Raw genomic sequence first — 27,200 nt, 5'->3', positions numbered from 1 at the left:
GTGTTAAGACTATGACTCTGGAGACCAGCTTGGCCATGAAACCCACTAACTCTACCCTTTGGGCAAGTCACACTCTCTCAGCCTCAGGGGGGAGGCAATGACAACCCCCCTCTGAACAAATCCTGCCAAGAAAATCCATGATCGGGTCGCCATACGGGGGGAACGACTTGGAGGCACACAACAACAAGCGGTGATCAAAGTGTGTTAGAGCTAACTGAGCAACTGTCAAGGGTGTTGGGGTGCTTTTATCAGCCAGCAAACGCAAAGATCTATAACTACACACACAAGTTAGACTCGTCCAAGCCACTTAAGAAAGCGGCTAGGAAGGACATGAACACAGCTGTGGTGCTGGAGAAGAGCGCTGAGGGTCCTGTGGATAGCCAAACAGACTGACAAATGGGCCCTAGAAGAGGCAAGGCTGGAAATCTCCTTGGAGGCCAAGATGAAGCAGCTGAGGCTGTCCTACTTTGGCCACGTCATGAGAAGGGAAGAATGCTCAAGAGTTGGTCCCCCAACTGGGCTCTTTCAGGTGATTGGGGACTTCAGCTCCCAGCAGCCTCAGCCATGTTGGCCAATAGCCTGGGATCCTGGGAGCTGGAGTCCACCATTCCCTGAAAGGGCACAGTTTGGGGGACCACTGCCTTAGGGTCTGTTCCCATTCTTATTCCCAAACATTGCAGCAAAGCGAGGGGTTTATTCATTGGTTGATTTGGGAGGACAACCAGCCAAGAGGGAGAAATGCCTCCAGGCGCCGGCAGGGGGCGCGCTCGCCTCGCCGTTGGAGACGGAGGCCGGACGGGCGCCTCGATCGGAGGTGCAAAGGCGGGCATCTCAGGCGCCGCTAAGGAAGGAGTCTCAGGCTGCCCACTTCTTTCTTCCAAGGGGCTCCAAGGCCTCTCGAGCCACCAATGCCCCGCGGTTTAGACACAAACCAAGCTCCTCCAAGAGACGGGGGAGGAGAGTTCCTGTGGCGAGCTTGGCATCCCTGGCCCGGCCTGGAGCACGTGGCGCTGGCCTCCGCTCTGTTTGCTATCCAGAAGGCGCCCCGCCCTCCTCCCTTGGCTCCTCCCCCTCGGCGCTGGCTTTCCTTCTAGGAGTGGCGAGGGGGCGGGGCCAAGGGAGGCGAGAGGGCGGGGACAAGCAGGGCTGCCTTGGTTGCGGCGCCTGCTTCTCTGGCGCTCTCTCGGCTGGGCAGCATGGCTCTGGGGGGCTCCTTGCCGCCTCTCGCCCCAGAAGGGCTCCTGGCCCCAGACGTCCATTGGCCCCAGGTGAGTCCAGAGAGAGAGAGAGAGCCTCCTCTGCCCTCTTGCCAGTCCTGGACTCCAAGTCCCAGCATCCCTTCCTGCCTGGGGAGGATGCTGGCTCTTGCAGTCCCCTCTCCTTCCCTATGAACTGAGCTGTCCAAGGCACTTGGCATGAACTTTCTGAGCAAGCCCTGCCTTAGGTCTCAGGCTCCATCTTTCCAGGTCAGCCTTCCCCATTTGGAGGGGCTCCCTTTGGTTTGTTGGGGGGCTCAGCCTGAGAAGGGGTGCAGTTAACCCCAGTGTGGACCAAGTGAAGCCAGGTCCCTCCTCTAAATCCTGGAATCCTCCCTTCTTCTTAACCCCCCCCCCCCCTCCTTGGTGTTGCTTTCCATTCAGCACAGGGGCCAAGTTTCTAGTCCTCTGTGTTTCCAAGGCCAGAGCTCTTGGGCTGCCTTTGCTCTCCTAGATGTAGCCCAGGATGATGGGTGTGGGCACCATTGGAGCCCCCCCCCCTCAATAATAGGAATTTGGTGGGGGATCACATCCTTTCGAGAGGTGGCGCAGTGTGCTTGGAGCGTTGGAGCGCAACTCTGGAGGCTGGGGATTGATTTCACATTTTGCCATGGGAACCCAGTGGGGGACCTTGGGGGAGTTGCACTCTCTCAGCCCCAGAAGACCCCATTTGCAAACAACTTGAAGGCGCACAGCAACGGCGCATCCCTCAAAGCAGAATGGTGGAGGCTGGGGAGAGACCGAAGGCAAGCTGCCTTCCTGAGCTTAACCAGTGGGACTGACTGCCACAAGATCTGGGGCCACTTGCTGCTGGAGAGGGAGACTGAGTCCCTCAGAGGAGCCTAGCCCGGCTCTTACCCAGGCGCCTGCCCTTGCAAGATTGGAGGGCCAGCTGTAGGGATAGCTGGGGCACATGCAAAAGTGTGGTTTGGAGAACAGTTCTTTTTCTTTCCCCTTCAGTATTTCAGACCCAGCTGTTCAGGGCACCTGGCTATATTGGCATGCCCCCCTAAAGGAACCGTTGGAGGGCCATTGCAGCTTCTCCTTCTGTTGGGGCAAGGGGGGTCACTCACTCCTCAAGGAAGGACCTTTCTCACATTGCGGGCACTGGCTTTTCTTAGGAGAGACTTTTGTCCCCCTGGCTGTGCCTGTAAGTGCCTCGCAGGGTTGTTGTCATATGCGCCATCCATCTCTTGCTTGCAGCCATTTCAGCTCTTGGCTCCAGCTGTGCCCAGGGAGGCAGAGAGAGAGAGAGACAGCAACAGGGAAGACCCAGAAGAGACATTGCCCGTTGGCCTGGCCAGTGGAATGCAACTCCCATCATCCTTCAACACAGCAGTGGGGGATTTTGAGAGATGCCATAGGCTACATTTGGAAGGTGCACGCTTGAGAAAGCTTGGGAAAGATAAGAGCGAGCGGATGGACAAGAATGATGATTCCTCAAAAGGGGCCCTCTTGTGTTTAACCCATCAAAGACTGTTTGAGAGACTGTGTGGTGTAGTGGGTTGTGCATTGGACTACGATGCTGGAGACCAGGGTTCGAATCCCTGCTCGGCCATGGAAACCCACTGGGTGACCTTGGGCAGTCACACTCTCTCAGCCTCAGGGGGAGGCAAAGGCAAATCCTCTCTGAACAGATCTTGCCTAAAAAATAAAATAAAACCAGGATAGAGTTGCTGTATGTCAGAAATGCTTCGAAGGCACACAGCAACCCCAACATGGAGAGATTAATCTCTTTTTAACCTCTCTCTTTCCCGTTCCAGTTTTTTGCTGTGATCCACTGGATTCAAGCTGTCACGGCTACTTTAAGGTACTGCAAACTTTCTTTGGTTATATCCTGATGGCTCTGATTCACTTTGCTGGTTTCTCTTCCTTGTCTGTTAAGGATTTGGGGGTGGCAGACTTCTGGTAGTGTGGCTCACCTTGAGATCTGAAGAGGCGTGAATGTAAATAGAGAAAAAGACAATGAAAACCTCCTGGGATGGTGGGGTTAGAGAACAGTTCACTTTCTCCGCTCCTCCAAAGATCCCTTTTGGTGCGTGCAAAGACCTGCATGTTGCTTCAGGGTTTTTCCATTTTGATGTATCTATTTATCAGCCACTTTTCCTGAAAGGAGCTCAAGGAGACCTATCTGGCTTCTCCCTCTCTTTATCCTCACAACAACCCTGTGAGGTAGGTCAGGCAGAGAGGGAGAGAGAGGAAAGACCTGACCCAAGATCACCCCATGAGTTGTATGGCTCACGCTGGATGAGAACCTGGATCTCCCAAGTCCCAGTTTATTACCAAACCACAAAGCCAGGCTTTGTCCAGAATTCCACTTCTGGTTTTGAAGAATTAGGGCTGGAATTGACAATCAGAGTTACGAAAGCATAACCCAGAGTTACACATCTGTAACTGATTTGTATTCACAATCCCTACATATTTATGTTTGTGGCAATAGGGCACACAATAGGGGATACACAGGGATCGTAAAAGCCTCCCCCCCAGTTCTGCTTTACTGGGCAGCTGGTGCTGTGAGCAATGGAGGTGTGTTTTCCTATGAACTGGAGTGCAGCAGGTTGACATTTTTACCCCCTTATTGCAAGCAATTGCTGATGTGAGGAGGAATTGTGACAGGAATCCTGCTTTTGATCATTGCGCCAGTTGGATACATCCCGATCAACAGTGGAACAGATTCCCTGCGCTCGCTCGCAGTGGTTGCTGCCTGGTAAGGCAGGAGTGGAGGGGTCGGGCCAAGAGATGCTACTTCACTGAGGACAATATCACCCTCCACTGTTATAGCACTGTTAATCCACTTTAACTGTTCTGGCTGCCTTCTGTGGAATCCTGGGTTTTGCAGTTTAGGGAAGGGCATGTAGAATTCTCAGCCAGAGAGCTCTTGGGCCTCTCTGAACTCCAAACCCCAGAATTTCACAAGAGGTAAGGTAGAATAATAGCACTATAACAGTGGAGTGTGATACTGATCTAAGTAGCTGATATAGGATCTCAGTGTAGGGTTTGTTTGGTTTAATTAAAAGTGCAGAAGATTCTTGTGACCAATTCAAAAGCTGTTTTTCCCCTGCTGTTTATGCCAGAAGGGAACAGTCTGGGGCACCTGGGGGGTGTTCAAGACCCCCAAGAGGGACCACATTTGCCCTTGCCCATCCCTTTTCGAAACCCTCCTTCGCATTGGTTCCATTTTATGGTTGGCGGTCATTACGAGAGCCTTCCCTCCATGTAGTTTGGGAATTTCCTTGCTGTCAGGGCTCCTTCCAGAAAGGGGTGTGTTACTTCGGCTGGCACATGTGTTGTGAAGAGCAATTGCCAGGTGTTCCTTGTGGTGGGGAGGCAAAGGTCACACTGCAGGGGTTTAGTGCTCTGGGTAAAGGACCAGAATCTCACTGTTAGCACCATACGACATTTAAGACCTTTGATCAAATTTTGTTTCTTTAAGGTGCCAAGCATATCAGTTGAGATGGCCAAGAGACCCAGGGGAGGAAATCAATTTTGGGTACTCCCTTTCTATTCCAAGTAACTTGATCGGCAGAAATTGGCAGGTGCCGCTTGCCTCTCAGGAAGGAGATGCCCATTGTGGCTTGTTCCCATTCTCAGATCAATCTGCTGTTAAAAGTGGAGGAGCAGGGCCTTGGGGAAATGTTGGCAACCTTAGCGCATGCCAGTCATTACTGTGCCTTTGCATGAATTGACCCGAACAGTGGCAACTCAGAGCAGAGCACAGTGGGCTGGAAATGCAAAAGCGAAACCTTAATTGGAGTCACCAACCTTTTTTTTTCTGGCAGTGCTCCTGTGCTTTTAATAGTTGGGTGGCCAGCAGGAGTGGCATGAAAATCTTCAAATGAGAGTCTCCTTCAAGTATTTCCATGGGAGAAGTGCATTATGCATACGCAGAGGGAGCCTTTTCTAGAGCTTGGAAAGGTTACTTCTTTTGGACTACTCCCTTGGCCGCTGGCTTGGGCTAGTTGGGAGATCCTGGGTGTTGCAATTGAAATAAAGAAGTAACGTTTCCACGCTCTGCCCTTTCCTGCAGTGGCATGCCAACTTTGGAACACCTTCCTTATGGAAATGAGGATGGCGCCAACATTCTAGCCTTTTGGGCACCAAGTCAAGATATGTCTGTTTCCCCAGGCACTGGAAATCCGTGATCCTGTCATTACTTGTCCTGTAGTGTGGTACCTCTCAGCTTTATTGTGGTTATGACAATGGCTTTTGTTGCTTTTTATAGAGAAATTAAAGCATGCATAACAGCTTTCCTTGGCATGCAGGCAGAGTGGTGAGGAAACATTCACCTCGTGCAAGGATGGGCAGAAGTGAAAGGCGAGCGGGTCACATTAGCCCTCCAGAAGACCTTGGAGGGCCACAAATCCCCCATCCCACCCACGTCCACCAAATGAATAAATAAATAACCCAAAGGAGCCTTCCTGGGGAGAGGTGGTTTTTTTAAAACAGGAAGTGAGTGGAAGTTACTTTTCCTGAGTCTAAATTGGGACAAGACTCCAGAGGGCATTTGGGGCCATTTAAAAAAAAATGCTTTATTTTCTTTTCCTTTGGGGGCCTCAAGGCACCTCCAAACATGGCACAGGTGCCCTCCACACTGCCCTAGAGATCCCTTTGGGGCATTCTGGAGCCATTGGGAAGCCACAAAAATGACCCCGAGGGCCACCTGTGGGCTGCATGTTGCCCACCCCTGGCCTATAGCAAGGGTGAGGAACCTCCATTAGCTCTAGGGCAACATTCAGTTTCAAAGCATTCTTAGGGCCCACATCTTGGGGTGAGCCAAAAGCCAGAGAGGAGGGACCTAAAGCAGCAGTGTCTTTCAGGTGAATGCTTTCACTGTCAGAAACTCAGTTGGTGATAGGAGGAAAGCCCTGTACAGAATCTGAGAAACCACCCAATGCTCAAGTCATGAGACAAGGTGTGTGGCTGTAGGGGGAACCCTAGAGAGCTGGACTGGGACCCTGAGAGGGCTACAGTCGGCCCCAGAGCCTGAGCTCCCCCACCCCAATCTATAGCATTTCTGCTTGGTTTGCCATCCAGCCCTTTAAAGCATAGGAGCGCCATCAAAATGAAAGATGACAACCTTCAGCTCAACCAATCCACCCTTTGTTTCTGCAGCGTAATTGGGTCCAGCTCGATGATCGGCTATGCTGTTCTCCAGAATGCAGCCCGATCCCCTGAGGTAAGGGAATTTATTTTGTTATTGCCTTTAAAAAAAGAAAAGGATGGGGGCAGGAAGCCGACTAAGATACACAATAACGGGAGGGAAAAGAAATAAGGGAAGGGATATTCTCAGCTAACAGGTAGCAGAATCTAATAGAGTAGGGAAAAACAAGATCTGAAATTAGAAAAACGAGTAAAAATATAGCAGCCATCCATGTATAGAACTAAAATAAAAAGGGAAAAGGACTTCAATGATTGGAAAGGTCAGATAAGAAGGTAATAGTAAATGGTAGATGATAAGAGGAAGGGCAAGAAGGGCAAAAGGTAAGGAAGAAAGAAGGCAGGAGAAGAGGAAGGGAAAAAGAAGGTGAAGAAAGAAGACATAGAAGGAAAAATAGGAATGCGATAGGAAGAAAGAGACAGGAAGGAGTAAAGTAAGAAGGTAACAGAAAAGTAAGGGCTGAGGGAAGGAAGAATAGAATAGAAAGGAAGCAAATGGGGGAGTTTTATCAACATGGAAAAGATGTTTAGATTTATAAAACAAGATCGTTTAATGACATATAGACCTATTATAGCGGTAAGATATAAGAAATGTAAGAAAGCAATGTTGGAAATCACGTTGAAGAAATGTGACGATAACTATGTATGAGAAAAGAAGAAGAAAAGAAGAAATTATTTGAATAGGATATGAATACTTGTTTTTAAAGAAACGGGGAAAAGATACTAGCATATTTAATATGGACAGCAAAATGCGAAATTCTGTAAATAAGCAGAGATGATCATATGCTATTGTATTGTGATTATGAGTGGAAATGAATACAAAAAGACATAAAAAGAAAAAGGAAGCCAAATTGCGCTTTATGAAACATGCTCAGATGGGAGGAGAAGCAGTCTCTACAAAGAATGTTTAAAATTGCTGAGTACATTCCCTCCTTGTTGCTAAAGCAAATATTTAACTCCAGAGGCTAGTGGGTGAATCATCGTCTTGGTCTCTTGAAGTTACTGTTAGCTTTACTTTGTCTTGACCTTTGCAGGGCTCTTGCGGCTTGACCGTTAGATGCTGTGCAAGAGATGAGCTGCAACAGAGTTCTTTGCAAAAGATCAGCTCCTCTGGTGAATAATAAATGCAGCATAATCTGTCAGTCTCCTTTTCCGGAACTAGAGCACAGACCATAGTAGAGCATACCCTACTGAACCTAGGTGAAGTGAAATGCCATATAGCTCTAGTAGTATAGCCCATACGGCTACCACACATAGCAGGGCTTTCTTGGTGGTGGCCCCCTGGTAATGGCAACTTCCTTCCATTGGCGATCCAGTTGTCCTGTATGCTCTTTTCTTTTAAGGGTAAGTTGAGGACTTTTGCTCCAAGCTTTGGGGGAATAAACAATTATTATAGTTGCTGTCTTCTCCTGCTGTTTCTTTTCATTACTTTTATTATTCTATTTTAGCAGGCGTTTGTAACTTGCAATCTTAGATATTTATGATTGTGAGTTTAGATAATCTTTGGATTTATCTGTGGGTGTTAGGAAGATTGATGGTCCGACTTTCCCATCGGTGTCACCTGGGAGACATTGAAACTGAGTATAATAGCTGTTTGACAGCAGAATAAAAAAAAGGAAGAGGACGGGGGAGAAATAAAGGAATGTGGCAGCATCTTTAAGACTAACTGGTTTTTATTTTAATGTGAGCTTTCATAGATATCAGCCCACTTCTCTCAGGGTTGTCCTTGCTGTGGATTCATGTGCTGACAGAGAGCTGGTCTGTGACCCTTGGGATTCCTTAGTAGTAACAACAACAACAACAACAAGAATCTTACAAGAGACTCTTCCTATTTTCTGTTGCTCAAATGAGGGAGAAGGGAAAGTGGAGAGAGAAGAGAGAAAAGGGTGGCTCTTAAATGAAATCTCAAAAGTAAAGCGGCTACTCCCAGCCTCCATTTTAGCCAAGCGATGCCCTCCTTACATTAACCAGCAGTGTTCTGTGATCTAGAAAATGGGCTTTTACGCCAATGGAAGGTGACTGAAGTCCCCGCTACATAACCGCTTGCTTTGTTTCTTCCCCAGGTGCGGCCTCTTTTCTACCTGAGCCTCTCGGATCTCTTTTTGGGGGTGTGTTGGCTCACTGGGGCTCTCCTCTATAGCCAAGAGGCCACTGAGACAACAAGCCAAGAAGTTGCTTGCTACAACCTGCAAACCATGGGACAGGTGAGAAGAGCATTCCCCCTTTGGCTTGTGCCTGAGGAAAAGTGGCTTTGGTGCCCAGGAGTATGGCTACAAACCCAAGGGGCAAATGAGCTGGGTATGCTGATTAGGGTTGCCAAGTAGTGTTGCCAGATCTCAAGACACCCGTTTAACAGCTCCAGGCAGAAGGTGGGAGGCAAGAACTGCATGCAGACCTTCAGTCAAGAGCTCTCTGCAAGCCATGTATGAGTATTTATCTATCCTGGTTTTCCCTCCTGTGGTCTTTTATTTGGCCATACAGATGGCTTACTTTGCAATACTTAATTGCTTTCAGTCAAATTGTTGCAATTTACAAACATTCCAGGGGATTTTTACACTGACTTTCAATCTCAGGGTCTGGGAGGACACTGACCCCATTGCTTACCCCAGTTCCTGAGACTTCAGAGCCAAAAATAATGAGGAAAATATATACCCACATGGATCAAGGCAGTGCTCTTACCCTGAGATTCCGCCTGAGATCTGGGAACAATAACACCAGTGGTATGACTAGATGACTAGCGTAGGGGAACAGAAACCCTGTTTTTGAGGTGTTCTGAAAGAGGTGCTAAGTGATTTCCTTCACTGATGTAAAGCTAAATAAAGAAGGCTTCCTTTCTCCCAGAATTGAGATTCAAGGTGACTCACAACAAGAATTACAAAACCACAACAAAAACCCAGAGGCAAGTAATTACACACGCAATTATCCTAATCAAAGCAACAAGCAAATTAAAAGCAAGGTGCAAGAACATCCATTTTCAAAAGCAAGTGTTGTATATTCCTATTCTGTGTTAAAAGCCCCAAAGCAATTGCTTCTATCAGTGACCATGTCTGCAGGCATAGCTTTTCAAAATTATTTGCTGGAATCCTAGATCACCTACTTAGTTACATCTGCTGGGGTGGCATTTACTCAGTTTTCTATGTAGTCTCACTGAATATAAATATAGACCAGTTATGGATTCATAACTAGGTTTTGAATCTGTAACTACAACACTGAATACCAGCCTATATTTTTATGGTTCATTTAGTCTGCCATGTTTTATTTTAAATGCATCACACCCTCTAGCTTTTTAAAGAAAGGATGAAATCTGAAAATATTTAATTTTTTAAAAAGCTCTTCTGTGTATATTTATATGTTATGAACATTATATTTTAAAACACCAAATATTAATATGCTAGATGAAGGATTCTGGGAGTTGTAGCCCAAAAGAAGTCACTTTCCCAGGCCTGATTTATTTTGTAAAAGGACCGCTTGATGAATGACCGGGGCTGTCCTACTTAGCTTGGCGGGCATCAGCTTCTGACTCCCTCTTGTGCTGCTGTCAAAACAAGCGTACATTAACCACTGAGCCTGAGTACAAAAGATCAGTGGTCTCATTCTGCCGCTACAATATGCAAGGCAAACACTTTTCTTTCTGTGTCTCACTCCCCCCCCCCATCCTGCAAACTTCCCAAATTCACAGCAAGTCATACCTGAAGGTTATATGAGGATATTCAGATAGCAAGAACGTCTAAGGTACATAAGAAACGGCCATTCACAGGAGGCCTCAGGCTGAACAGATAAGTGGCAAATTCCTCTCTCTCTCAAAAGGATTTCGAGGGGTGAGGGTTGCTCTCTTTGCCTGTTCTTGGCAAAGATTCTTAGGGATTTGGGATAGCAGGCACAGGGTCTCGGTTGCCCTGCCTTAATGATATTGCCATGCCACTGGCATTACGGTTCCAAAGTCTCAGGGTCTAGCTCCCCTTCTCCAGTCCTCAGGACAGGGGGAGGAATCTCCGGACAAAAGCACTGCCTTGAAAAGTGTGAGTGAGGGTTAGAGATGCAAGAATGCGAATCGAAAAAATTGCAGATGAAATGCACTAGCTGCTTAGGCAGTGGTGAACTTTCTGCTCTTCCAAAGTTCCGTTTTGGTATGGACAAAGCCTTGTGTGCTTGCATAATGGTTTTTACATCTTTATGTATTTATTTATCGGTTAATGTGTTAGCCTGTCACAAGTCATAGTCAACTTGAATGAAGGCTCATAGCAGAAACAACAAAGAAAAACTATGTAGTTATAAGAAACACAACACATTATACATTACAACAAATTACAAAAAATGGTACATTGTTACAGGAGATATTAATAACCCAAGGAAATGTTATATAGCTAAATAATAATCATCAATATATAATCAATATATGGTTTCAATAAATGTTAGAAAGTTGTCGGAAATATCAATGACCAAGTTTATATTTACAAGAAGTGTTGTATAGTTATAGGAATATGGATAGCCAATTCTGTAGTTAGAGGAAATATGAGATCCTTAGAAGAAATAGTAAAACTAGTCATATGGTTGTAAGACATACAGTTAGAGGAAATATTATAACCAGTTATATGGTTATAAGAAATGATAATACTGAGAAGTATTATCATCCATTATAGAGCTGTTATCCATAACTTTTGAAAAGAGGGAAGGAAGGAAAGAAAGAACAAAAGAAAGACATTTAAAAATGGGAGGGTGGTTCTCTAAACAGTTGGATTACTGCTGTCTGTGTATCACCAGTCACGCCAGGAAAGCTCATTTTCCTGTTTTGATGAGTTCATCTTTTCCATTTGAGCAAAGTCAGCCTTGGAACACATCTGGCCTCCATGAAATTCCCCTGTTCCATGCCTCCATGCCCCCCTCCCGCCCTGCTGAGGTTGGTGCTGCATTCAAGAGACTTTTGGGTTCCTTGGAAGCAGCTTGGGCTCCTAACAGAAGCCAGAGCATCTCAGCTGCATACAAAACATGTATTTTTTGCTTGTGAAGAGATGAAACAGGCAGAGAGTGCCATCAAAAGCCAACCACATTTCTGCTTGCACCATGGCCTCTCCATCTTTGAGGTTAACTCAATGGCAAGGTCTTCTAAAACGTGTGTAAATATGAATGCTGCCACACTGCAGATTGAATGCAGTTGGACGCTGCTTTAACTGTCATGGTTCCATCCTGAGTCAGGGCAGTTAAAGCAGAGTCAAACTGAATTATTTCCACAGTGTGAATACAGCCTAAGCCTTGGAAAGGCAGCTATGAAGAAACTAGATAAGATCTTCAAGTGCAGTGACAGATAATTAAATACCAAAGCCATAGTAGCATAGAACCATCCATGCCATAGAATTTCTAATTTCTACGTATGGCTGGGAAAGCTTTACAGTGAAGCTCACAGAAAGATAATTTCATTTGAAATGTAGTGCTAGGAGAGTTCCATGGATGCTGTGGACTGCCAAAAGGCAAATAAATGGGTCTGAGAACAAACCCAGCCTGAACTTTCACTAGGAGCCAAGATTATTAAACTGAGACCATCATACTTGGGGATAGCCTGAGACAACATGACTTATTAGACAGGATGATGATGCTTGGTAAGAGGGAAGGCAGTAGTAGAAGAGCAAGACTGCCTTACAAGGGGGATATATTCCATCAAGGAAGCTATGGCTGTCCTGAGTTTGCAAAACCTGAACAGGACTGCTCACAGTCCTGGGATATCTTCGAGGTCTCTCATTCATAGGATGACCATAACTAAAAGCAACAAATAATAGCAAGAAAGTTGAAATCAATAGGAAAAGAGGAAGATGGTGTTACAGATGGATAGACTGGGGCAAGGAAGTCACAGCTGCCCTGAATTTTCAGGACCTGAGAAAGTTAATTGATTAACAAGGTTTCTGGAGGTCTTTCATTCAGAGGGCTGCCATAAGATGTTGTTGTTGTTATGTGCCTTAAAGTCACTTCCAACTTCTGGCAATCTTAAGGTGTACCTATCATGGGATTTTTTTTTTGGGGGGGGGTGATAGTTTATGGCTTGCCCAAGATCATCTGGTGGGTTTCTGTGGCCCAGTGGGGAATCCAGCCCTGAACTCCAGAGTCATGGTTCCATGCTCAAACTGCTATGCTACGTTGACTTGCTGGCAACTAACAACAACTGTTGGAGAAATCTATTGACAAATGCAACTGTAATGCTGATATTATTGAGAGTCTACTCATGGTATTGATGTTATACTTGCATCGCACAATTCCCTTAACACTTCATATTGAGAGAGTTAGCAAAAAAGTACCTCGCTCACATCAAGCCCACAGTAGAAGAGGGAATGGTTTAAATAAAAAATCTGCATGATACTTAGGTGGGGAAGTTCTTTCTCCTTAAGTTAGTTATAGTTCCTGGTGTCTCGTCCTCATAGCTCCCCCCGCCCGGACAACTGCTGAGGTCTTGAACTCCTTCTCTCCCCTCCCATCCTGACCCTGTCCAAATGTGGACTCCCTGCTCCTTCAAACGCAGCCTGTGATGCAGTTCACCTCCTCTCCCCTCAATTAAATCCCAATGGCCTAGAAAACCTTTGAGCCCCCTTCCACTCCATTTGACCAGCATAATGAGGGGAAAATGCAAAACCGTTATAATGAAGGGTGGAACAAGAGGCAGGCTGGTGGGAGAACGAGCCATCAGAGCCCAGCAGCGCCAGGCGGAGAGCCTCTTTAAATCTGGGATGGGAATCATGAGGCCCTCCAGATGTTCTTGGACTGCAACTCCCAGCATTCGTCACCCATGGGCTCTGTGGGCTAGGACTGCTGGGACATGCAGTGCAACAACCCCTGAAGGGGCATGGCAGTTAAAGTGTTGTCAAACTGCATTATTTCTGCAGTGTAGATGCACCTGTAGTTTTCTTCTGATTTCTTGACTGTAGTCTTCTGATTAATGACTGAACCAAAGTATGGAAAATCTTAGTATTTTGAAGTCTTCGTCATCTACTTTAAAGTTATGTCAATCATCTTTGGTCATTTGTTTTCTTAATGTTCAACTGTAACCCTTCTTCCTTGATTTTCCTCAGTAGTCAGTCCAAGTCTTTGCTATTTTCTGCACGTAATATGGTGCTGTCTTTATATCTTAAATGGTTGATGTTCCTTCCTCAAATCTTCATGCTTTCTTCCTCTGAATCTGATCCTACATTCTGATGTGTTCTGTAAATAAATTAAACAGATAGGGTGATAAAATGGAGCCTTTCCATTTCTCTTGTGGAAGTCCTCTTGTACAGGAGACGTGTCAGGACAATCAAATGTTGTAGCACACCCATTTCTTTTAGAGTAACCCACAGTTTTTCATACAGCCCAACCAATCAAATGTCTGCCTTTCCAGATCTTCTACATTGCCTCTTTCCTCTACACCGTCAATTACACCTGGCACCTTTACACCGATCTGAAGGTGAAATACAACCAGAATCTCCACAGCCAACCTCTGCAGGTAAGTCTTGCTTGGATGAGGGTGATAGTGATGATACTTATCTATATACCACCTTTTTCCATGTTAGAGACTTAAAGCAACTTACAAAAGATTTTTAAAAAAAATAGTTAAAAGTTCACAAAATGAACCATTAAAAAACCCATAAGAGTGCAACAAAATAGCAGAAAATCCAGTACAAGGCTTGTCCTTTCTAAACAATCAGTCTCCAAAGGCCTGTTGAAACAAAAAAGTCTGGAAGGAGAATAGGGAGAGTAGCAGTCTAATCTCTCTGGGAAGGGAGTTGCAGAGCCTGGGAACAGCCACCAAAAATGCCTCCTCTCCCATGTTCCTACCAGATGTACCTGTGTGGTTGGTGGTGGGAGAGAGGCAAGGGCCTCCCCAGAACACCTGAAAACACAGGCGGTTTCATAAGGTAGAGTATGGTATTTGATCACACCTTGTGTGGTTTATGCAGGGTAGTTTTGCTGTTGAAAGTGAAAATAGATGATGCACCCTACAAATGAAGTAAAAGTTAAAAGGTATCATTAAAACTTTTACAACATGGACGTGTGAGCACAGGGACCTTCCAGAATGTCACCGACACAAAGAGAGATAACTCTTGGCGGCTAAATCCCTCCCTCCTAGTATGTTCTGTTAAATCTACTGGATAGTTTGGCTGTAGCTGCTTTCTTACTGCCTGAATCAGAGCTTGGAAAAGTCCCTTTTGGGACTATAGCTCCCAGCATCCCACCACCACTTTGGGTCCTGGCCATACTGATTGTGGAATTCGGGTCATCCTCGAAAGTACCGTTTCCATGGTCCACCTAGGTTATCAGGTTGAAAGTGAATATGACTGAACAACAAAGAAGCTCTTTTGGTTAACCATTTACTACGGGCAAAAAAGTAAATAAATCATTGGTCTGTAATATGCCCAAGAGTGGAAGATGATCAGCTGATTTGTTGGAGCGGACAGCTTGCCATATTCCTCCTCTCCATTATTAGGGTAGCATTGCAGAGCAGTGGAGATTTTTATTTGCCAGCCCTTTCCTTTCAATCTTGGCATTTCATTCAGTCTTCAAAAAGAAAGTTAAGAATTCTGGATCAGAATAAGCACAGTAACATACCATGCTCTCCAGTATTTCACAGATGAAAACTCTGACATGTGGCCAAGCAACAGCACAGAGTAGTCAAGAGGTCAAATGTTACTAATGAGAAAGAACATACAAGCCAGGAGGGGATGCAGCAGTTTGCTTTTGCCTGAGCCTACTGGGAAGGGCAAGATTCTGCCCCTCCTCTCCTTTCTACTGAGGTCATTGTGTACAAACTACCCCTGTGCTTAGAACTCAGTTTGCAGCAGTTGAGTAACTTGGGGACAAAGGAGGAAAGTGGGAGGAGGACATAGAAACTGGGGTGTTTTAAAAGCAGCTGAAAATGTGGGATAACTGAGGCTGCATTCTGGGAATTCCATAGTATTGAGCTGTGGCAGTTAAAGCTGTGTCAAATTAGATTACTTTGGCAGTACAGATGCAGCCAATGGTGTAATCAGGACGGTCCTTGCCAAATTGGGACTGTTGCATGGTATGACATAAAGAGCCAGCCTAGTGTTGTCGTTTCAGCTTTGGACTGTGACTCTGGAGACCAGGGTAGGAATTCCCACTTGGCCATGCAAACCCACTGGGTGACTTTGGGCACATCACACTCTCTCACTCTCTGAAGAAAGCAATGGTGAACCTTCTCTGAACAAATCTTGCCAAGAAAAGCCATGATAGGTTCATCTTAGGGAAACGATTTGAAGGCACACAATAGCAATAACCAGAGAAAACTTTGGAACAGTGTCATTTGTGTCAGTAAGGAAGTAATGTACATTAAAACATTCTTTCAGTGGTGAAATTTCAGAGGGTGTGGGCTTGGGATCCACTGGCTCCTGATTTGTCAGTGGGTTCCTTTCCAGAAACGTGACTCATAGAATCATGGAGTGTGAAGGGTCCCCTAAGGGTCATCTAGCCCATCCCCTACCAGGGCAGAAATGCATTGCTAAAGTAGCCTGCTGTCCTTTTGTTGCCAAGCGAAGATCTTACTATTCCAACTGCCCCAGCAGAGCAGGTTGGTCCAGGCAGAGAGGACCACATGGTCTCCCCTTTTGACGTCACCCATCTTTGAACAACACTCTTGAGGAGCAAGTGTCAACCTTTGGGAATAGAGAGACAAGGATGCAGTTCCGAGAAAACACCAACCTAGAGAACAAACTAAATAAATACTTCACTTGTGTTGGGACCAGCAGCAATCCCTTTACACCTGGCTAAACCCAGAATCGGCTGTTTCTTTGACACCACCCTTCATGGAAAGAACAAGGGGCCCTTTGTACAGGGCTTCCTGGTAGATACGCAAGCCGGATTGGTGCGCACTTTGCCACTCCCTCAGGGGTGAGAAACACCGTTGTCTCTCTCCTTTTGTTACCCAGAAGTCTTAGCAATGTGCCCAGTTCTTATCTTTCCGCCTTTGCTGATCAAACAGACACCCCAGAGTGCTCACGTTAGGGCTTGTTTCTTAGGACTCGTAAAGTGAGAACCAGCAACTTAGTTGAGCAGTGGTGTTTTGTCAATTAATCTGTTAGATTAATCAACTCGTAACATTTTGAGTGGACACCAGTATAGCCTCCGTTAATCTGGCTATACTGGAGCAACGCAGACCAATGCCACAGATAGACTGATGGGATCTATGCTGACAGTGGCTGATCCAGAAAGGGATCTAGTAGTTTGCAGGAAAAAAATGTCATCTGAATGGTGAATGAAGGACTTTTTCACACGGCAGTGTGTTCAGCAGTGGAACTCCCTGCCCCAAGGTTTAGGGATGGTTGCCAACTTGGACAGCTTCAGAAGGCAATATGTTCATGGAACCTAGCATCATCACTGGCTACTAGGCAGGATGGCTACCTACTCTCTCCCAGATTAGAGGCAGAATGCCTTTGTAAATCAGTTATTAGGGAGCACAAGGCCAATGCATCAAGCCAAATTTAGCATCCTGAGAATTTTCCACATTATTGAAAGTCTCAAATTCCTAGCCCCTAAGAATGGGAAGAAATATCTTACAGTGCTTGTGCAAGAGGAAGCCTCCAAAAGGGCTCATTGAATTTTCAATGATCAAGAACATCTTTCCTTGCAACTAGCATATGCTGGGGAAAGCCATGCCAAACAAAGAAAATTTTCCAGATTTCTTGAATGTGCGTAATGCATGCCAGTTGCAAGATTACTCTTTTCTTGGCTCAGAATTTTCCCCTTCTCAACAGGGATAAATATAAATATAGGCAGGAAAAATGGTATGTGCAACTTTATGATTCTATGTCATATAGAAGATGGAGTGAATTTGTTATCTGCCGCTTCAGAGACTAGGACTTGAACCAATGGATTCAAATTGCAAGGAAAGAGGTTCCACCCAAACATTGGGAAGAACATTTTGTCTATAAGAACTGTTCAATAGTGGGATGGACAACCTTATATTTCTTTAAACATAGGTCAGATGGCCAGTGGCCAGGAGTGCTTTAGTTGTGTGTTCCTGCATGGCAGAGGGTTGGACTGGATGGGCTTTGGGGTCCTTCAATAGGATTAAATCTGGCTTCTGAGGAGTGCAGCAAACCCATTTCTTTCTGCTCTTCAAGGACATCTGTAGCAAGTTAGAAGCAGAAACATGTCAGGGAAGAACTTCAAAATGTGTTTGTTATTTAACTCACCACATTAGTAGAACTATAATTTATGAACTTGTTCTTTAGATTCTGGCATGGATTCTGAAGTTGGTATTAATGAAAAACACCTTTGGCACTCCAGAGTCTTGGAACACTGTTGACACTCATGCTTGTATTGCAAAAAATATGTGAAGATCTAACTTTTTAGTGGTCAAGATACATGGGATAACATTTTCCTTAACATTTCTCTCCCTAGCCTGAGAGATGGTTTGGGTTTGGGTACACGTCTTAAATTGTTTTGCATATCGAAGTGGGGACAAGTACCTATCTTGAATTTAAAAGAGAAAATAAGACCCGCCAGAAAAGCCACAACAACCTGAATATCAGAGAAAAAGTGGAGCTAATTCTTGCATATGTGTTTTTTCCTCCTCTCTTGTAGGTTTTAAGCTCTACAAATCACATGGGTCGAATAGCCATCATTTTGTCTAGGTGAGTTGAATCCTCTGCAGTAGGGACGATGTACTGTTCAGAGATGTGTGGAATCATGCTTTTAAAAACACCGAATAGAAGAGTGTGTGTGTGTGTGTGTACCATTGTATATTGAAGTAGTTATTAATCTTTTATTCTGTTGTAAAGCCCCATGTATATCAATGGTGCTTTATTATTATATTATTATTATTGATATAAGGGCCTAGAAATGTAACCTTTTGAACTACAGCTATCAGAATCCGGGCATTCCAGGTCAAAATAAGACTTATTTAAAGGACCCCCTAATCCCCTCAGAATCCCTCAAACTGCCTTTTTTTCCCTAGCTAAAAAAATTCACAAACACGAATTGCCTTTCCCAGAAATGTTTCAGTAAGTTACAAGTCCCCCCAGGTACTGTGTAATATAAAGAATGCCAATTTTCCAACACCGGAAACAGGCTTCTGGTCGTTTCTTGGGGTGTGAGGGTTTTGGAGCATTTTTGGTAGTCCCTGCAGCCCTGAGAGGGTGCCAGGGGCAGAAAAGACCCACCAAAGTGGCTTGCCTCTCTGCTAGCTCATAGGCAGAAATACTCCTAGAAGGTGGCTTTGAATGCAGGTTGTAGGCAACGTGGTGCACTGCAGAGTATTTTGAAGGCACTGTTTCAACATGGGATGGGAAGCTAGTAACTAAGTGTCCAGATTTCTTATCTTCAGATTCCCTGCCTCTGTGCTGGGTGTAGAGTGCCACCCGTGCCAATGGGCACAAGCAAGACTGCAGCATCTTCTTTAGGCACTGTCAGGAGACGCAAGGGGGCAGTAGAGTTCCACTGTGAAGACTAAGGGCTAGCCTCTCTTATCTAAGGCTGTTGCTACACTGCAAAATTAAATACAGTTTGACACTGCTTTAACTGTCATGGCTCCATCTTAGGGAATCCTGGTATTCGTAGCACCAGAGGCTGATTATCTCACAAAACTACAAATCCCGGAATGCCTTAGCATTGAGCCGTGGCCGTTAAAGCTGTGTCAGACTGCGTTCATTCTGCAGTGGAGATGCAGCCTTTATAAGCCAGTTCCCCACATAAAGCTCTTCTGAAGGAATCTTGCCATGAAAACTCTAGGATAAAAAATATCAAGACTGATAGAAAATTTCATGAGGGAGAGGGCAGAATTCTTATTGGGGTGCAGTGCCCTAATTGCCACCCAATAGCTACATCCCTGGGTCTATCTTTGATTCTTCTCTGTCGTGTATCCTTCAGATCCAGACCACAGCCAAGGCTTGTCGATTCTTTTTGTACAATATTGCTAAAATCCGACCATATCTCTCTGCCTTTACTGCCATGCCCTAGTGATCTCATGACTTGATTACTGTAACGTCCTCCTGGCTGGGCTTCCTCTTTCTCACCTCCGTCCTTTAATCTCTGTCCAGCATTCAGCCGCACGCATTATCACTTCCAACCACCGTTCTGACCACATCTCTCCTGTGTTGGCATCCCTTCACTGGCTCCCCCTCCCTTTCCGCATTCAGTATAAGCTCCTGCTGTCGACATTTAAAGCCCTCCATGGACTGGCCCCTCCTTACTTATCAGACCTTCTTTCTCCTCACCTTCCCACCAGGGCCCTCCGTTCTGGTAGTTAAGGTCTGCTGTCCCAGCCCAGGATTTCCTCTGCCCCATCCCGGATTCGCCCCTTTTCACTTGCTGCCCCTCACTCCTGGAACCTTCTTCCCCCACAAGCAAGAGCCATCACGTCTTTAACCAGCTTCAAAACGGAGTTGAAAACCATCCTGTTCAGAGAAGCCTTCCCAGGCATTGCATAATTGTCGCTTGCTATTTGATGTTCTTTTGGTGCCTGTTTTATCGAACCATTTCCTGTGTTGCTATGTACTTTATATGTATTAGCCTACTAGCCCCACCACCTTTCCCTTCTCCTTTTATGTCATGTCTTTTTAGATTGTAAGCCTGAGGGCAGGGAACCGTCTAATTAAAAAGATTGTATGTACAGCGCTGTGTAAATTTCCAGCGCTTTATAAATAAAGGATAATAATAATAATAATAATAATAATAATAATAATAATAATATCCATGGCCAATTATAAGATTTCTTTGCTTTCACTCAAAAGATGCATTCAGTGGGGCTTGTTGTCCATTTCTTCCTCCAGTGTCATCCCTCTCTTGTTAATGGTTCCTGTTTTGGGGCTGGGCAATCAATACGAATGTTACCAAAACTCCACTGTGAAACATAGGTGAGTCAATCTGCCTGCATCTCAATGAATTTGGGAAATTGGCGGGGAGGGATAATGAACACGCAAGAAAGTAATGTTTCCAAAGTAACATAACACATGGAAAAGAAGGGCCGTTATTGGTTCAATAAGAACTGTTTCATAGTTACTTTTAAAAATTACTTTGGACAGGCATTTTAGAGACATTTGGAGATTTTTTTTATCTGCTTTTAAGTGGGAGGAAAAGGGATGGAAAAGCAAGGAGAAAAATGCCAAGTTATTTTTCAAACACTGGAAAAAGTAATAAAGTAGCCCCCCCCCCCGCCCCCGCAAAATAACCCAGATCCATAAGGCATATGGAACTCACTGACAAATGAGGACCACATTAAGTATGCAAGTTTTTAAGATTTGAAGGACTCATCATCAGTCTAGGCCAGGGTTGAACAGTGCGGTCTCAGAACAGATGTGGCCTTGAATAGCAATAGCAAGTACATTTCTATACCTCATACCAATGTACTAAGCGGTTTAAAAAGTGTAAGCTAATTGCCCCCAACATGCTGGGTACTCATTTTAGTGACCTATGGAAGGATGCCAGGCTGAGTCTACCTGGAGCTCCTGGCTGGTATTGAACTCACAACCGTGTGGTTTGTGAGTGAGTGGCTGCAGTATAGGCATTTAACCACTGCACACCCTGGACTCATAGCCCTGAAGGCTATTCCTATGGCCCTTGATGCCTCCCAGGTCCCTGGACTATCCCTTTTCTGGCAACCTCCCTCTCCTGGAGCATCAATTCAGCTTTTATATAGGTTAGTGGGCTAGTGCCAGGGCCCCTCTCGCTGTTTAACATTAAAAAAAAAACAAACCAAATTTTCCAAATCAAATGTGGATTTCCAGCCATTTCTGTTTTTCTTTCCTTTGGGCATTTTTGCCCATTTGTATGCCCCTCCCAGAGGGTCCTGTGGCAAAACTGGCCCCTCACAGTTGTCCACCCCTGATCTGGGTGGTTTGAAAATGCAGCTGGGGGGGGGGGGGGAGAGTGTAAGAAGGCAGAAGAAGCAGACGTATGGAAGTCCAAAAATATGGCCAGCTGTTGAATGCCTGGAGTTCAGTTGTGAAACTCATTCCCAAGATGGCAAAGGTCACTGGTAAGTAATGTTTCATGCTTGGGCCTTTTCCTCTCTCCTGTTATCTTTCAGATGCCTCCTCATGTACATAGAGTTGAGCAGGCCCGAGCTGCCTCCCTGCTCCGCCATGTATTTCTACAGCATCAGTGTCTTCCTTGTTTCATTCACAGCCAGCTTCCTCATGATCCTGGTAAGTGTCACAGGAGCTGATCCCCTAAAGATCAGCATTAGGCCATGCCAGATTTTCACACAAGATCGGGAAGCCACCATATATGTTGCCCATAGGCCACCCCTGTTTTAGTTAAGTTATTAGCTTTTAGTTGCCTTCTTCTCTACATCTGGGTGCACATGAAAATGCAAAATTAAATGTTTCTAGCAGGCCACAGTGGTGCTATTTGTGCTAAACTGGATGGGGCAACTAGGATTTGCCGGTGAGGGAGGAGTTTTTGTCACTGAGTTTGTGTTCTCTCCTCCACTCCCACAGGTCTTGCTAATCCGAGCCAGAGCCTTGTACAAGAGATTTGTGAATTCGACAGGCTACGTGGGTGACCAGCAGTGGGCAATGATCAAGATGGTTGAGCAAGGAGTGGTTTTATATCCTGTGGTGTTTTTCTGCTGCTGGGGCCCAGGTATGGAAGGTCACGGCTGGATGACAGCCCATAAAGGCCTTTTTGGCCTCTGCTCCTTCACAAAAAGGTTCTGATATAATGCCACGATCCAGTGTAGCCCTCTGCCAGCTCTCTCTTGTAATCAAATTATCTGTTTTATTAAATGAATCACACATTTAGCAGATGATATTTCTCCAGGGCTCTTGTAAAAATTAAGAGGCCATCAGATAGTTGTAGGATGCAACCACCTAGTTGACATTGCATATCACTGACTGCATGAAATTTTCCTTCATTTTCCCAGTTTCTAGCATTATAGAACAAAACACTGAAAATCCTTTACGTCTAGAACTGTTTAATTTACCCTATTTGTTTCCCCTGGATCACTATGGCGGGATACAAACCGCCATATAGTACGTATTGTATACGTACTAGGGTTAGGAAGGAGCGGTGCTTCCGCACCCCCCTAACCCTAGTACGTATACAATACGTACAAAATGGCGGCGCCCCTTCCACATGGGCGCCGCCATCTTTACGTACTGGACGCATAGAGTCCAGATGTGTCGCGGCGCCTATGACGTCGCGAATGCGCCAGCGGCGCCTCGCGACATCATAGAGGCGCCGCAAAAAGAAGCTCCGAAATGGAGCTTCTTTTTTGCTCCGCGCGGGAGCCGCGCGGTTTGGCTGCTACGGTTCCCTCGCGGAGCAAATGGCAACGGCAGGGGAACGCCGCAAAGCGGCGGTTTGTATCCCGTCTCTTTTCTTTGGGTGCCAATTTCTAAATGCTTAGCTGAAGCTTTAAGTTACCACAGTGCTAGAGATTTGGGAACTAAAGGAACATTTCATTTTGGGGGGCAAAATTCTTATATGGAAAGGCAGTGCTTTCATTTTGCTCCCTGTTGCTACACCCCCAGAATGGAAATTGATTTAAAATATGAAACCTGGTCAGCCAGAGGAATAGCAGGCTGCAATAGCATCCTGTTTCTTGTTTTCTCTTGCTTCTCACCTCCTGCTCTCTTTTTTCACAGCCTTTATCCTTGGACTAGTCAAAGTAACGTCAAAGTATAACGGCACCCTGTACATGGTCCTTTGTGTTTTAGAGGTAAGTGTTTCTATTCCACTGAAACATCTCAGTACTAAAGCCTTCAAAGAGACTGGCTCCATTTTTCTAATCATTCAAGCTTAGGTTTTAGATTGGGGTATAGGGTGATATCATGTCATTATTTAAAATGTGCATACCCTACCCTTCACTATCAAAATGTCAGGGCAGTGTATTGATTTCATGAACTGGCATGTACCAGGCTAAAGAAAACTTGTATCGAGTCAGTTGTGGGGTGTTTCTTAACCTACACTGCCATTCTAGTGTATCAGGGATTCATGGGAGGGTTACCACTGTGGTTATGGTTGAAGTTTAATGTATTTAAAATATCTTTGTATTTCCCAAATCCACTAAGATTTCCAGTGTCCCCCCCCCCCTTTCTCCAAAATCAGACCAGCCGGTTGACACAGTAGCACATACTGTCTGGCATCCTGTCTGTGATATGCAAGCATAAATTGCTCTGTGCATGTAGAGTTAAGGTTTTGTATGAGGTGCAATGGTTGAATCCAACTGACAAGGGCATAAGCAGAGTTGTGCATATGGGCCATTAAAGTTGCACAGAGTAGCATGCCGATGCTCATTGCCTCATGTGCATTGGCCAATGATCTACATACACTGCGTTACTTTTGTATTCAGTATTAGGCTTGGGCAACATAACCATTGTGTGCCTTCAAGTCATTTCCAACTTATGGCGACCCTGTCATGGGCTTTTCTGGGACCGAGAGTGTGTAACTTGTCCAAGGCCACCTAGTGGGTGTCCATGGCTGAATGAAAAATTGAACCCTGGTCTCCAGAGTTCTAGTCTGACGCTCAAACCACTACACCACACTGGCTCTAACATAGCTATGCAGTGGGATATTTAAGGTATGTGTAAGCAGTGTAGATCCCAGTTCATATCTGCTTCTTGGCATCATGGCACCAGACAGCATGGGACATTTTTTGTCCCTGTAAGAGACCCAGTGTGAGATGATGATTTCAGTGTTGGACTCTGGAAACCCAGGTTCGAATCTCTGCTGAGCCGTGAAATTCACTGGATGACTTTGGCAAGTCACACACTCTCAGCCTCAGACAATGGCAGTGGCAAACGTCTGAATAAATCTTGCCGAGAAAACCTCATTATAGGTTCACCTTCAGGCCACCGTAAGTCGGAGATGACTTGAAGACACACAACAACAGATCAGTGGTGTAACCAGGACTCAGAGGAATGAAGTCCCAGGACTTTTTGGCTGGCAGGATATTGACATCATCTACCAGCTCCTTTGGGCTTCCCTGGGTCTCCTTCTGAACCTAACAGTAGCTGGAGAAGAAATAGATTTTTGTTATGTACTGTTAGGAGTTGTCCCCGTTGTAATTTGAAGCGAGTCTGTTTTGGAGAAATGGCAGTGTATAAGGATGCTCCTGCTGCTGCTGCTATTGTCAGGTGGCTTCCTTGATAGTGGGCAGGAGCGTATTCCTCCTTCCCACTTGATCCTCACAACAACCTTGAGGTAGGTCAAGCTGAGAGAGAGAGAGAGAGACCAGTCAATGGCCCAGAAGAACTAGAACGTGGCTCTACAGAATTCTCATTGAACCATTACAGCACCTTGATATATCTGATGAAGTGGGCTGGAGAGACCACATTATGCCAAATCCAATTTGTCGTGAAAATGCCACCAGATGATTTTGTTGTTTCTACACAACATCTTCCTTCTACAAATTATACCTTTTCCTCCCAGGCCCTGACAGCATCTTCCCAGGGACTCTTGAATTGTGCCGTTTACGGCTGGACCCAGCACATGTTCCGTTGTCTGAAACGCAAGGCCTGCCGAGATGTCGACACACAGACACCACTCTTGCGCTCCCAGAAGAGGTTCTATGCCAGCACACTCCCTGCCGACTCCAAGATGGGAGCCAAGGCATCCTCCACATCCACATCCACCGTTTTATGAGCAAGAGCACATTTGGAGGCTCAAGTAGCCTCTCCAGCCTGACTACTTCAAGTCTATTCTCCCCCTCCTCCTACTGCCACAATGTTCTTGTCTGTGGTCTGGGAGGGGGCTGCAACAGTTCAGGCCCTGCACAGTAGTTCTTGCGTTGTGCAATGCATGGGACTAGATGACTTTTTTGGTCCCTTCCAACTCTATAATTCCAGGAAAGGCCCATTTCATCCTGTATATCTGCATGATCTACAACAGTTAAAAAGTAGAGTATTGGGAGCACCTTGGAAGAGTAGGATCGCGAGATGGGCCCAATGACCCCTTGAGTGTCTGATCAAACCAGACAACTGAAACCTGGACTACCGAAGCACAAGGAAGGTGAAAACTTTTCCTCGCTTCCTCTCTGTTTAACTGACAAATGATATTTATTAAACGGGCAAAGAATTAGTAGAGGCAGGGAGAGAAGAACCTTCTTTGCAGTCTAACATGTTTTCAGTCTTGGAAGCTTTCCCAGGAACTGGATGTGATGTTGCTGATAGATCTCATGGAACATTACCGATACGATAAAGCCAGCATAAGGGATTATTCTTTCTAATTGGCATTGATTGTGTTATTTCTTGTTTGATAGTAAAACAAGGCCATCCCTCAGAAACCCTCCTCCCACTGTGTTTTGCTCTAAGATAAGACATCTCCTAGGCCACTGTGTCTCCTCTAGAGTACAGATGCAGTCTACAGAATTCTATCTTTTGTGAAACTGTTTTTTTCCCCCCGAACCAGAAATGATTTTCCAGGCACGTTTGAGTTCATGTGGATAGTTATGGCCAATTGAGGGTGTTCATGTTGGAGAAATGGTCCCTTTCAGGGCGAAGTGGGACCAACATATTTTAGCTTAAACCATAAAGCTGTTCTTGTCAGGAACTAGGCCTTAGAAAAGGCAACCATTTAGAATAGGGGAGGAGGAAACTTGTACAGAAGTTGGGAAACAACCAAAGGATGGTGTTATTAGGAGCCCATATCCATCCCCAGATGCCCATCTTGGCTTAGAGCTTGACATGATGGTAGCTGGAATGAAGTCTAGATGGTTAAAAATGAAGAAGGAAGCACAAAATGTCACCAGTAAGGCCCCAATCCCTTCTCTTCATCAGATCCTTTGGGTCTCTGTCCCTCCTACCTCCATGTTGGCTCCAAGAGAAATTGTTTGGCTGCTAGGTGTGGCTAGAAACCCGAACGTTCAGGAGCAATTCCTCCACCCTCTCCTCTTGGTGTTTGTTTGCACAGAGCTGGGACTGAGGAGGGCCGTTGTGCAATCTGATGGGGGCTTACTCAGAAGAAAGTATCTCTGTTGTATCCATACTTCCTTCCAAGAAAGCATGCCTTATTTTACTGCCACCAGACTAGCCGCATGCTAGGTGGAGCGCCTCAGAATCAGGGAGGAGACAAGCCTGAGTCTGCAGGCCCTGAGTAGAGAGGCTGCGGAGCAATGGTCTTGGGGATGTCTCACCCACGGGGTTGCCATGAGTCGGGGATGACTCAAGGGCAGCTAAGATAAGTGTGTCTGGCTCCAACTTATCATTCGTGAGTGGCAATCTTGCCTCCTTCCAGATGATGTGGGACTGCAACTCGCCAAGTTTCTAATCATTGGTTATGCTGACTGGGGCTGATAGGAGCTGTAGTCCAGCAACACCTTTCTGTTGCCCACAGGGAGGAGATGTAGAAAGTATATTTCTTTAAAATGTAGACGTCTAGTTAGATAACCAAGTTTAAAATTTTCACGGGTGCTTCCTTTTTCAGTTTGCTGAGCTTAGAAAAATTACTTTTTTAGGCTACAGCCACGGCCAGCAGTGTGCTGGCAGAGGAGTTCTGAGAGTTGCAGTCCTCAAGAAAATAACTTTTCCAAGGGCTGAGTATGGCTGTGAATTAAATCATACGAGGCCCAAATCAGTGTCGCTGGAACTCACAGAGGAACAGTCTTACTATTTGGTACCTCAGATGGTCTCTAAAGATCGGGCAGGAACAATTTACTGTATCTGACAAGTTTACAGAGTATGGAATGTGACTTCCAAGCAATGAAATTAAATTAATTCAGCACAAACCTTCCCCCCTTGCTTTCCAATGGAACACATTTGAAGATTTATTTGAACAAAGACAGCATTATAAGGACATTTTCTTAATTTCAAAATCTAGAGACAAGGACAATGTGTTTGTTCAACACTGTTTGTTCAACACTGCATGGGCAGG

General features: G+C 45.5%; 1 protein-coding gene across 5 annotated transcripts; it reads left to right on the top strand.

Moving 5' to 3' along the window:
• The first annotated feature begins 1,190 nt into the window (after positions 1–1,190).
• TMEM116 (transmembrane protein 116) lies at positions 1,191–27,186 on the top strand. Of its 5 annotated transcripts, none has more exons than XM_089489964.1 (11): positions 1,191–1,268; positions 3,020–3,066; positions 6,369–6,432; positions 8,477–8,617; positions 13,771–13,875; positions 17,973–18,022; positions 20,159–20,242; positions 21,415–21,532; positions 21,827–21,971; positions 22,976–23,049; positions 24,762–27,186. In XM_089489964.1, the coding sequence occupies exons 1-11, from the start codon at positions 1,197–1,199 to the stop codon at positions 24,972–24,974; spliced, it is 1,113 nt and encodes a 370-aa protein (XP_089346090.1). In that variant the 5' UTR covers positions 1,191–1,196; the 3' UTR covers positions 24,975–27,186. The 5 variants fall into 5 exon arrangements, with proteins under 5 accessions (XP_089346090.1, XP_089346089.1, XP_089346093.1 ...); XM_089489963.1 differs by lacking the exon at positions 1,191–1,268 and adding an exon at positions 2,237–2,634; XM_089489967.1 differs by lacking the exon at positions 1,191–1,268 and adding an exon at positions 5,519–5,705 and having other exon boundaries at positions 2,821–3,066.
• Positions 27,187–27,200: the final 14 nt, after the last annotated feature.

This window comes from Sceloporus occidentalis, unplaced genomic scaffold (genome assembly GCF_023333645.1).
Source record: "Sceloporus occidentalis isolate IW3139 unplaced genomic scaffold, rSceOcc1.0.p SCAF_41, whole genome shotgun sequence".
Classification (NCBI taxonomy): Eukaryota; Metazoa; Chordata; class Lepidosauria; order Squamata; family Phrynosomatidae; genus Sceloporus; species Sceloporus occidentalis.
Note: the sequence above shows the minus strand (reverse complement) of the source record. Positions and strands in the feature narration are given on the sequence as shown.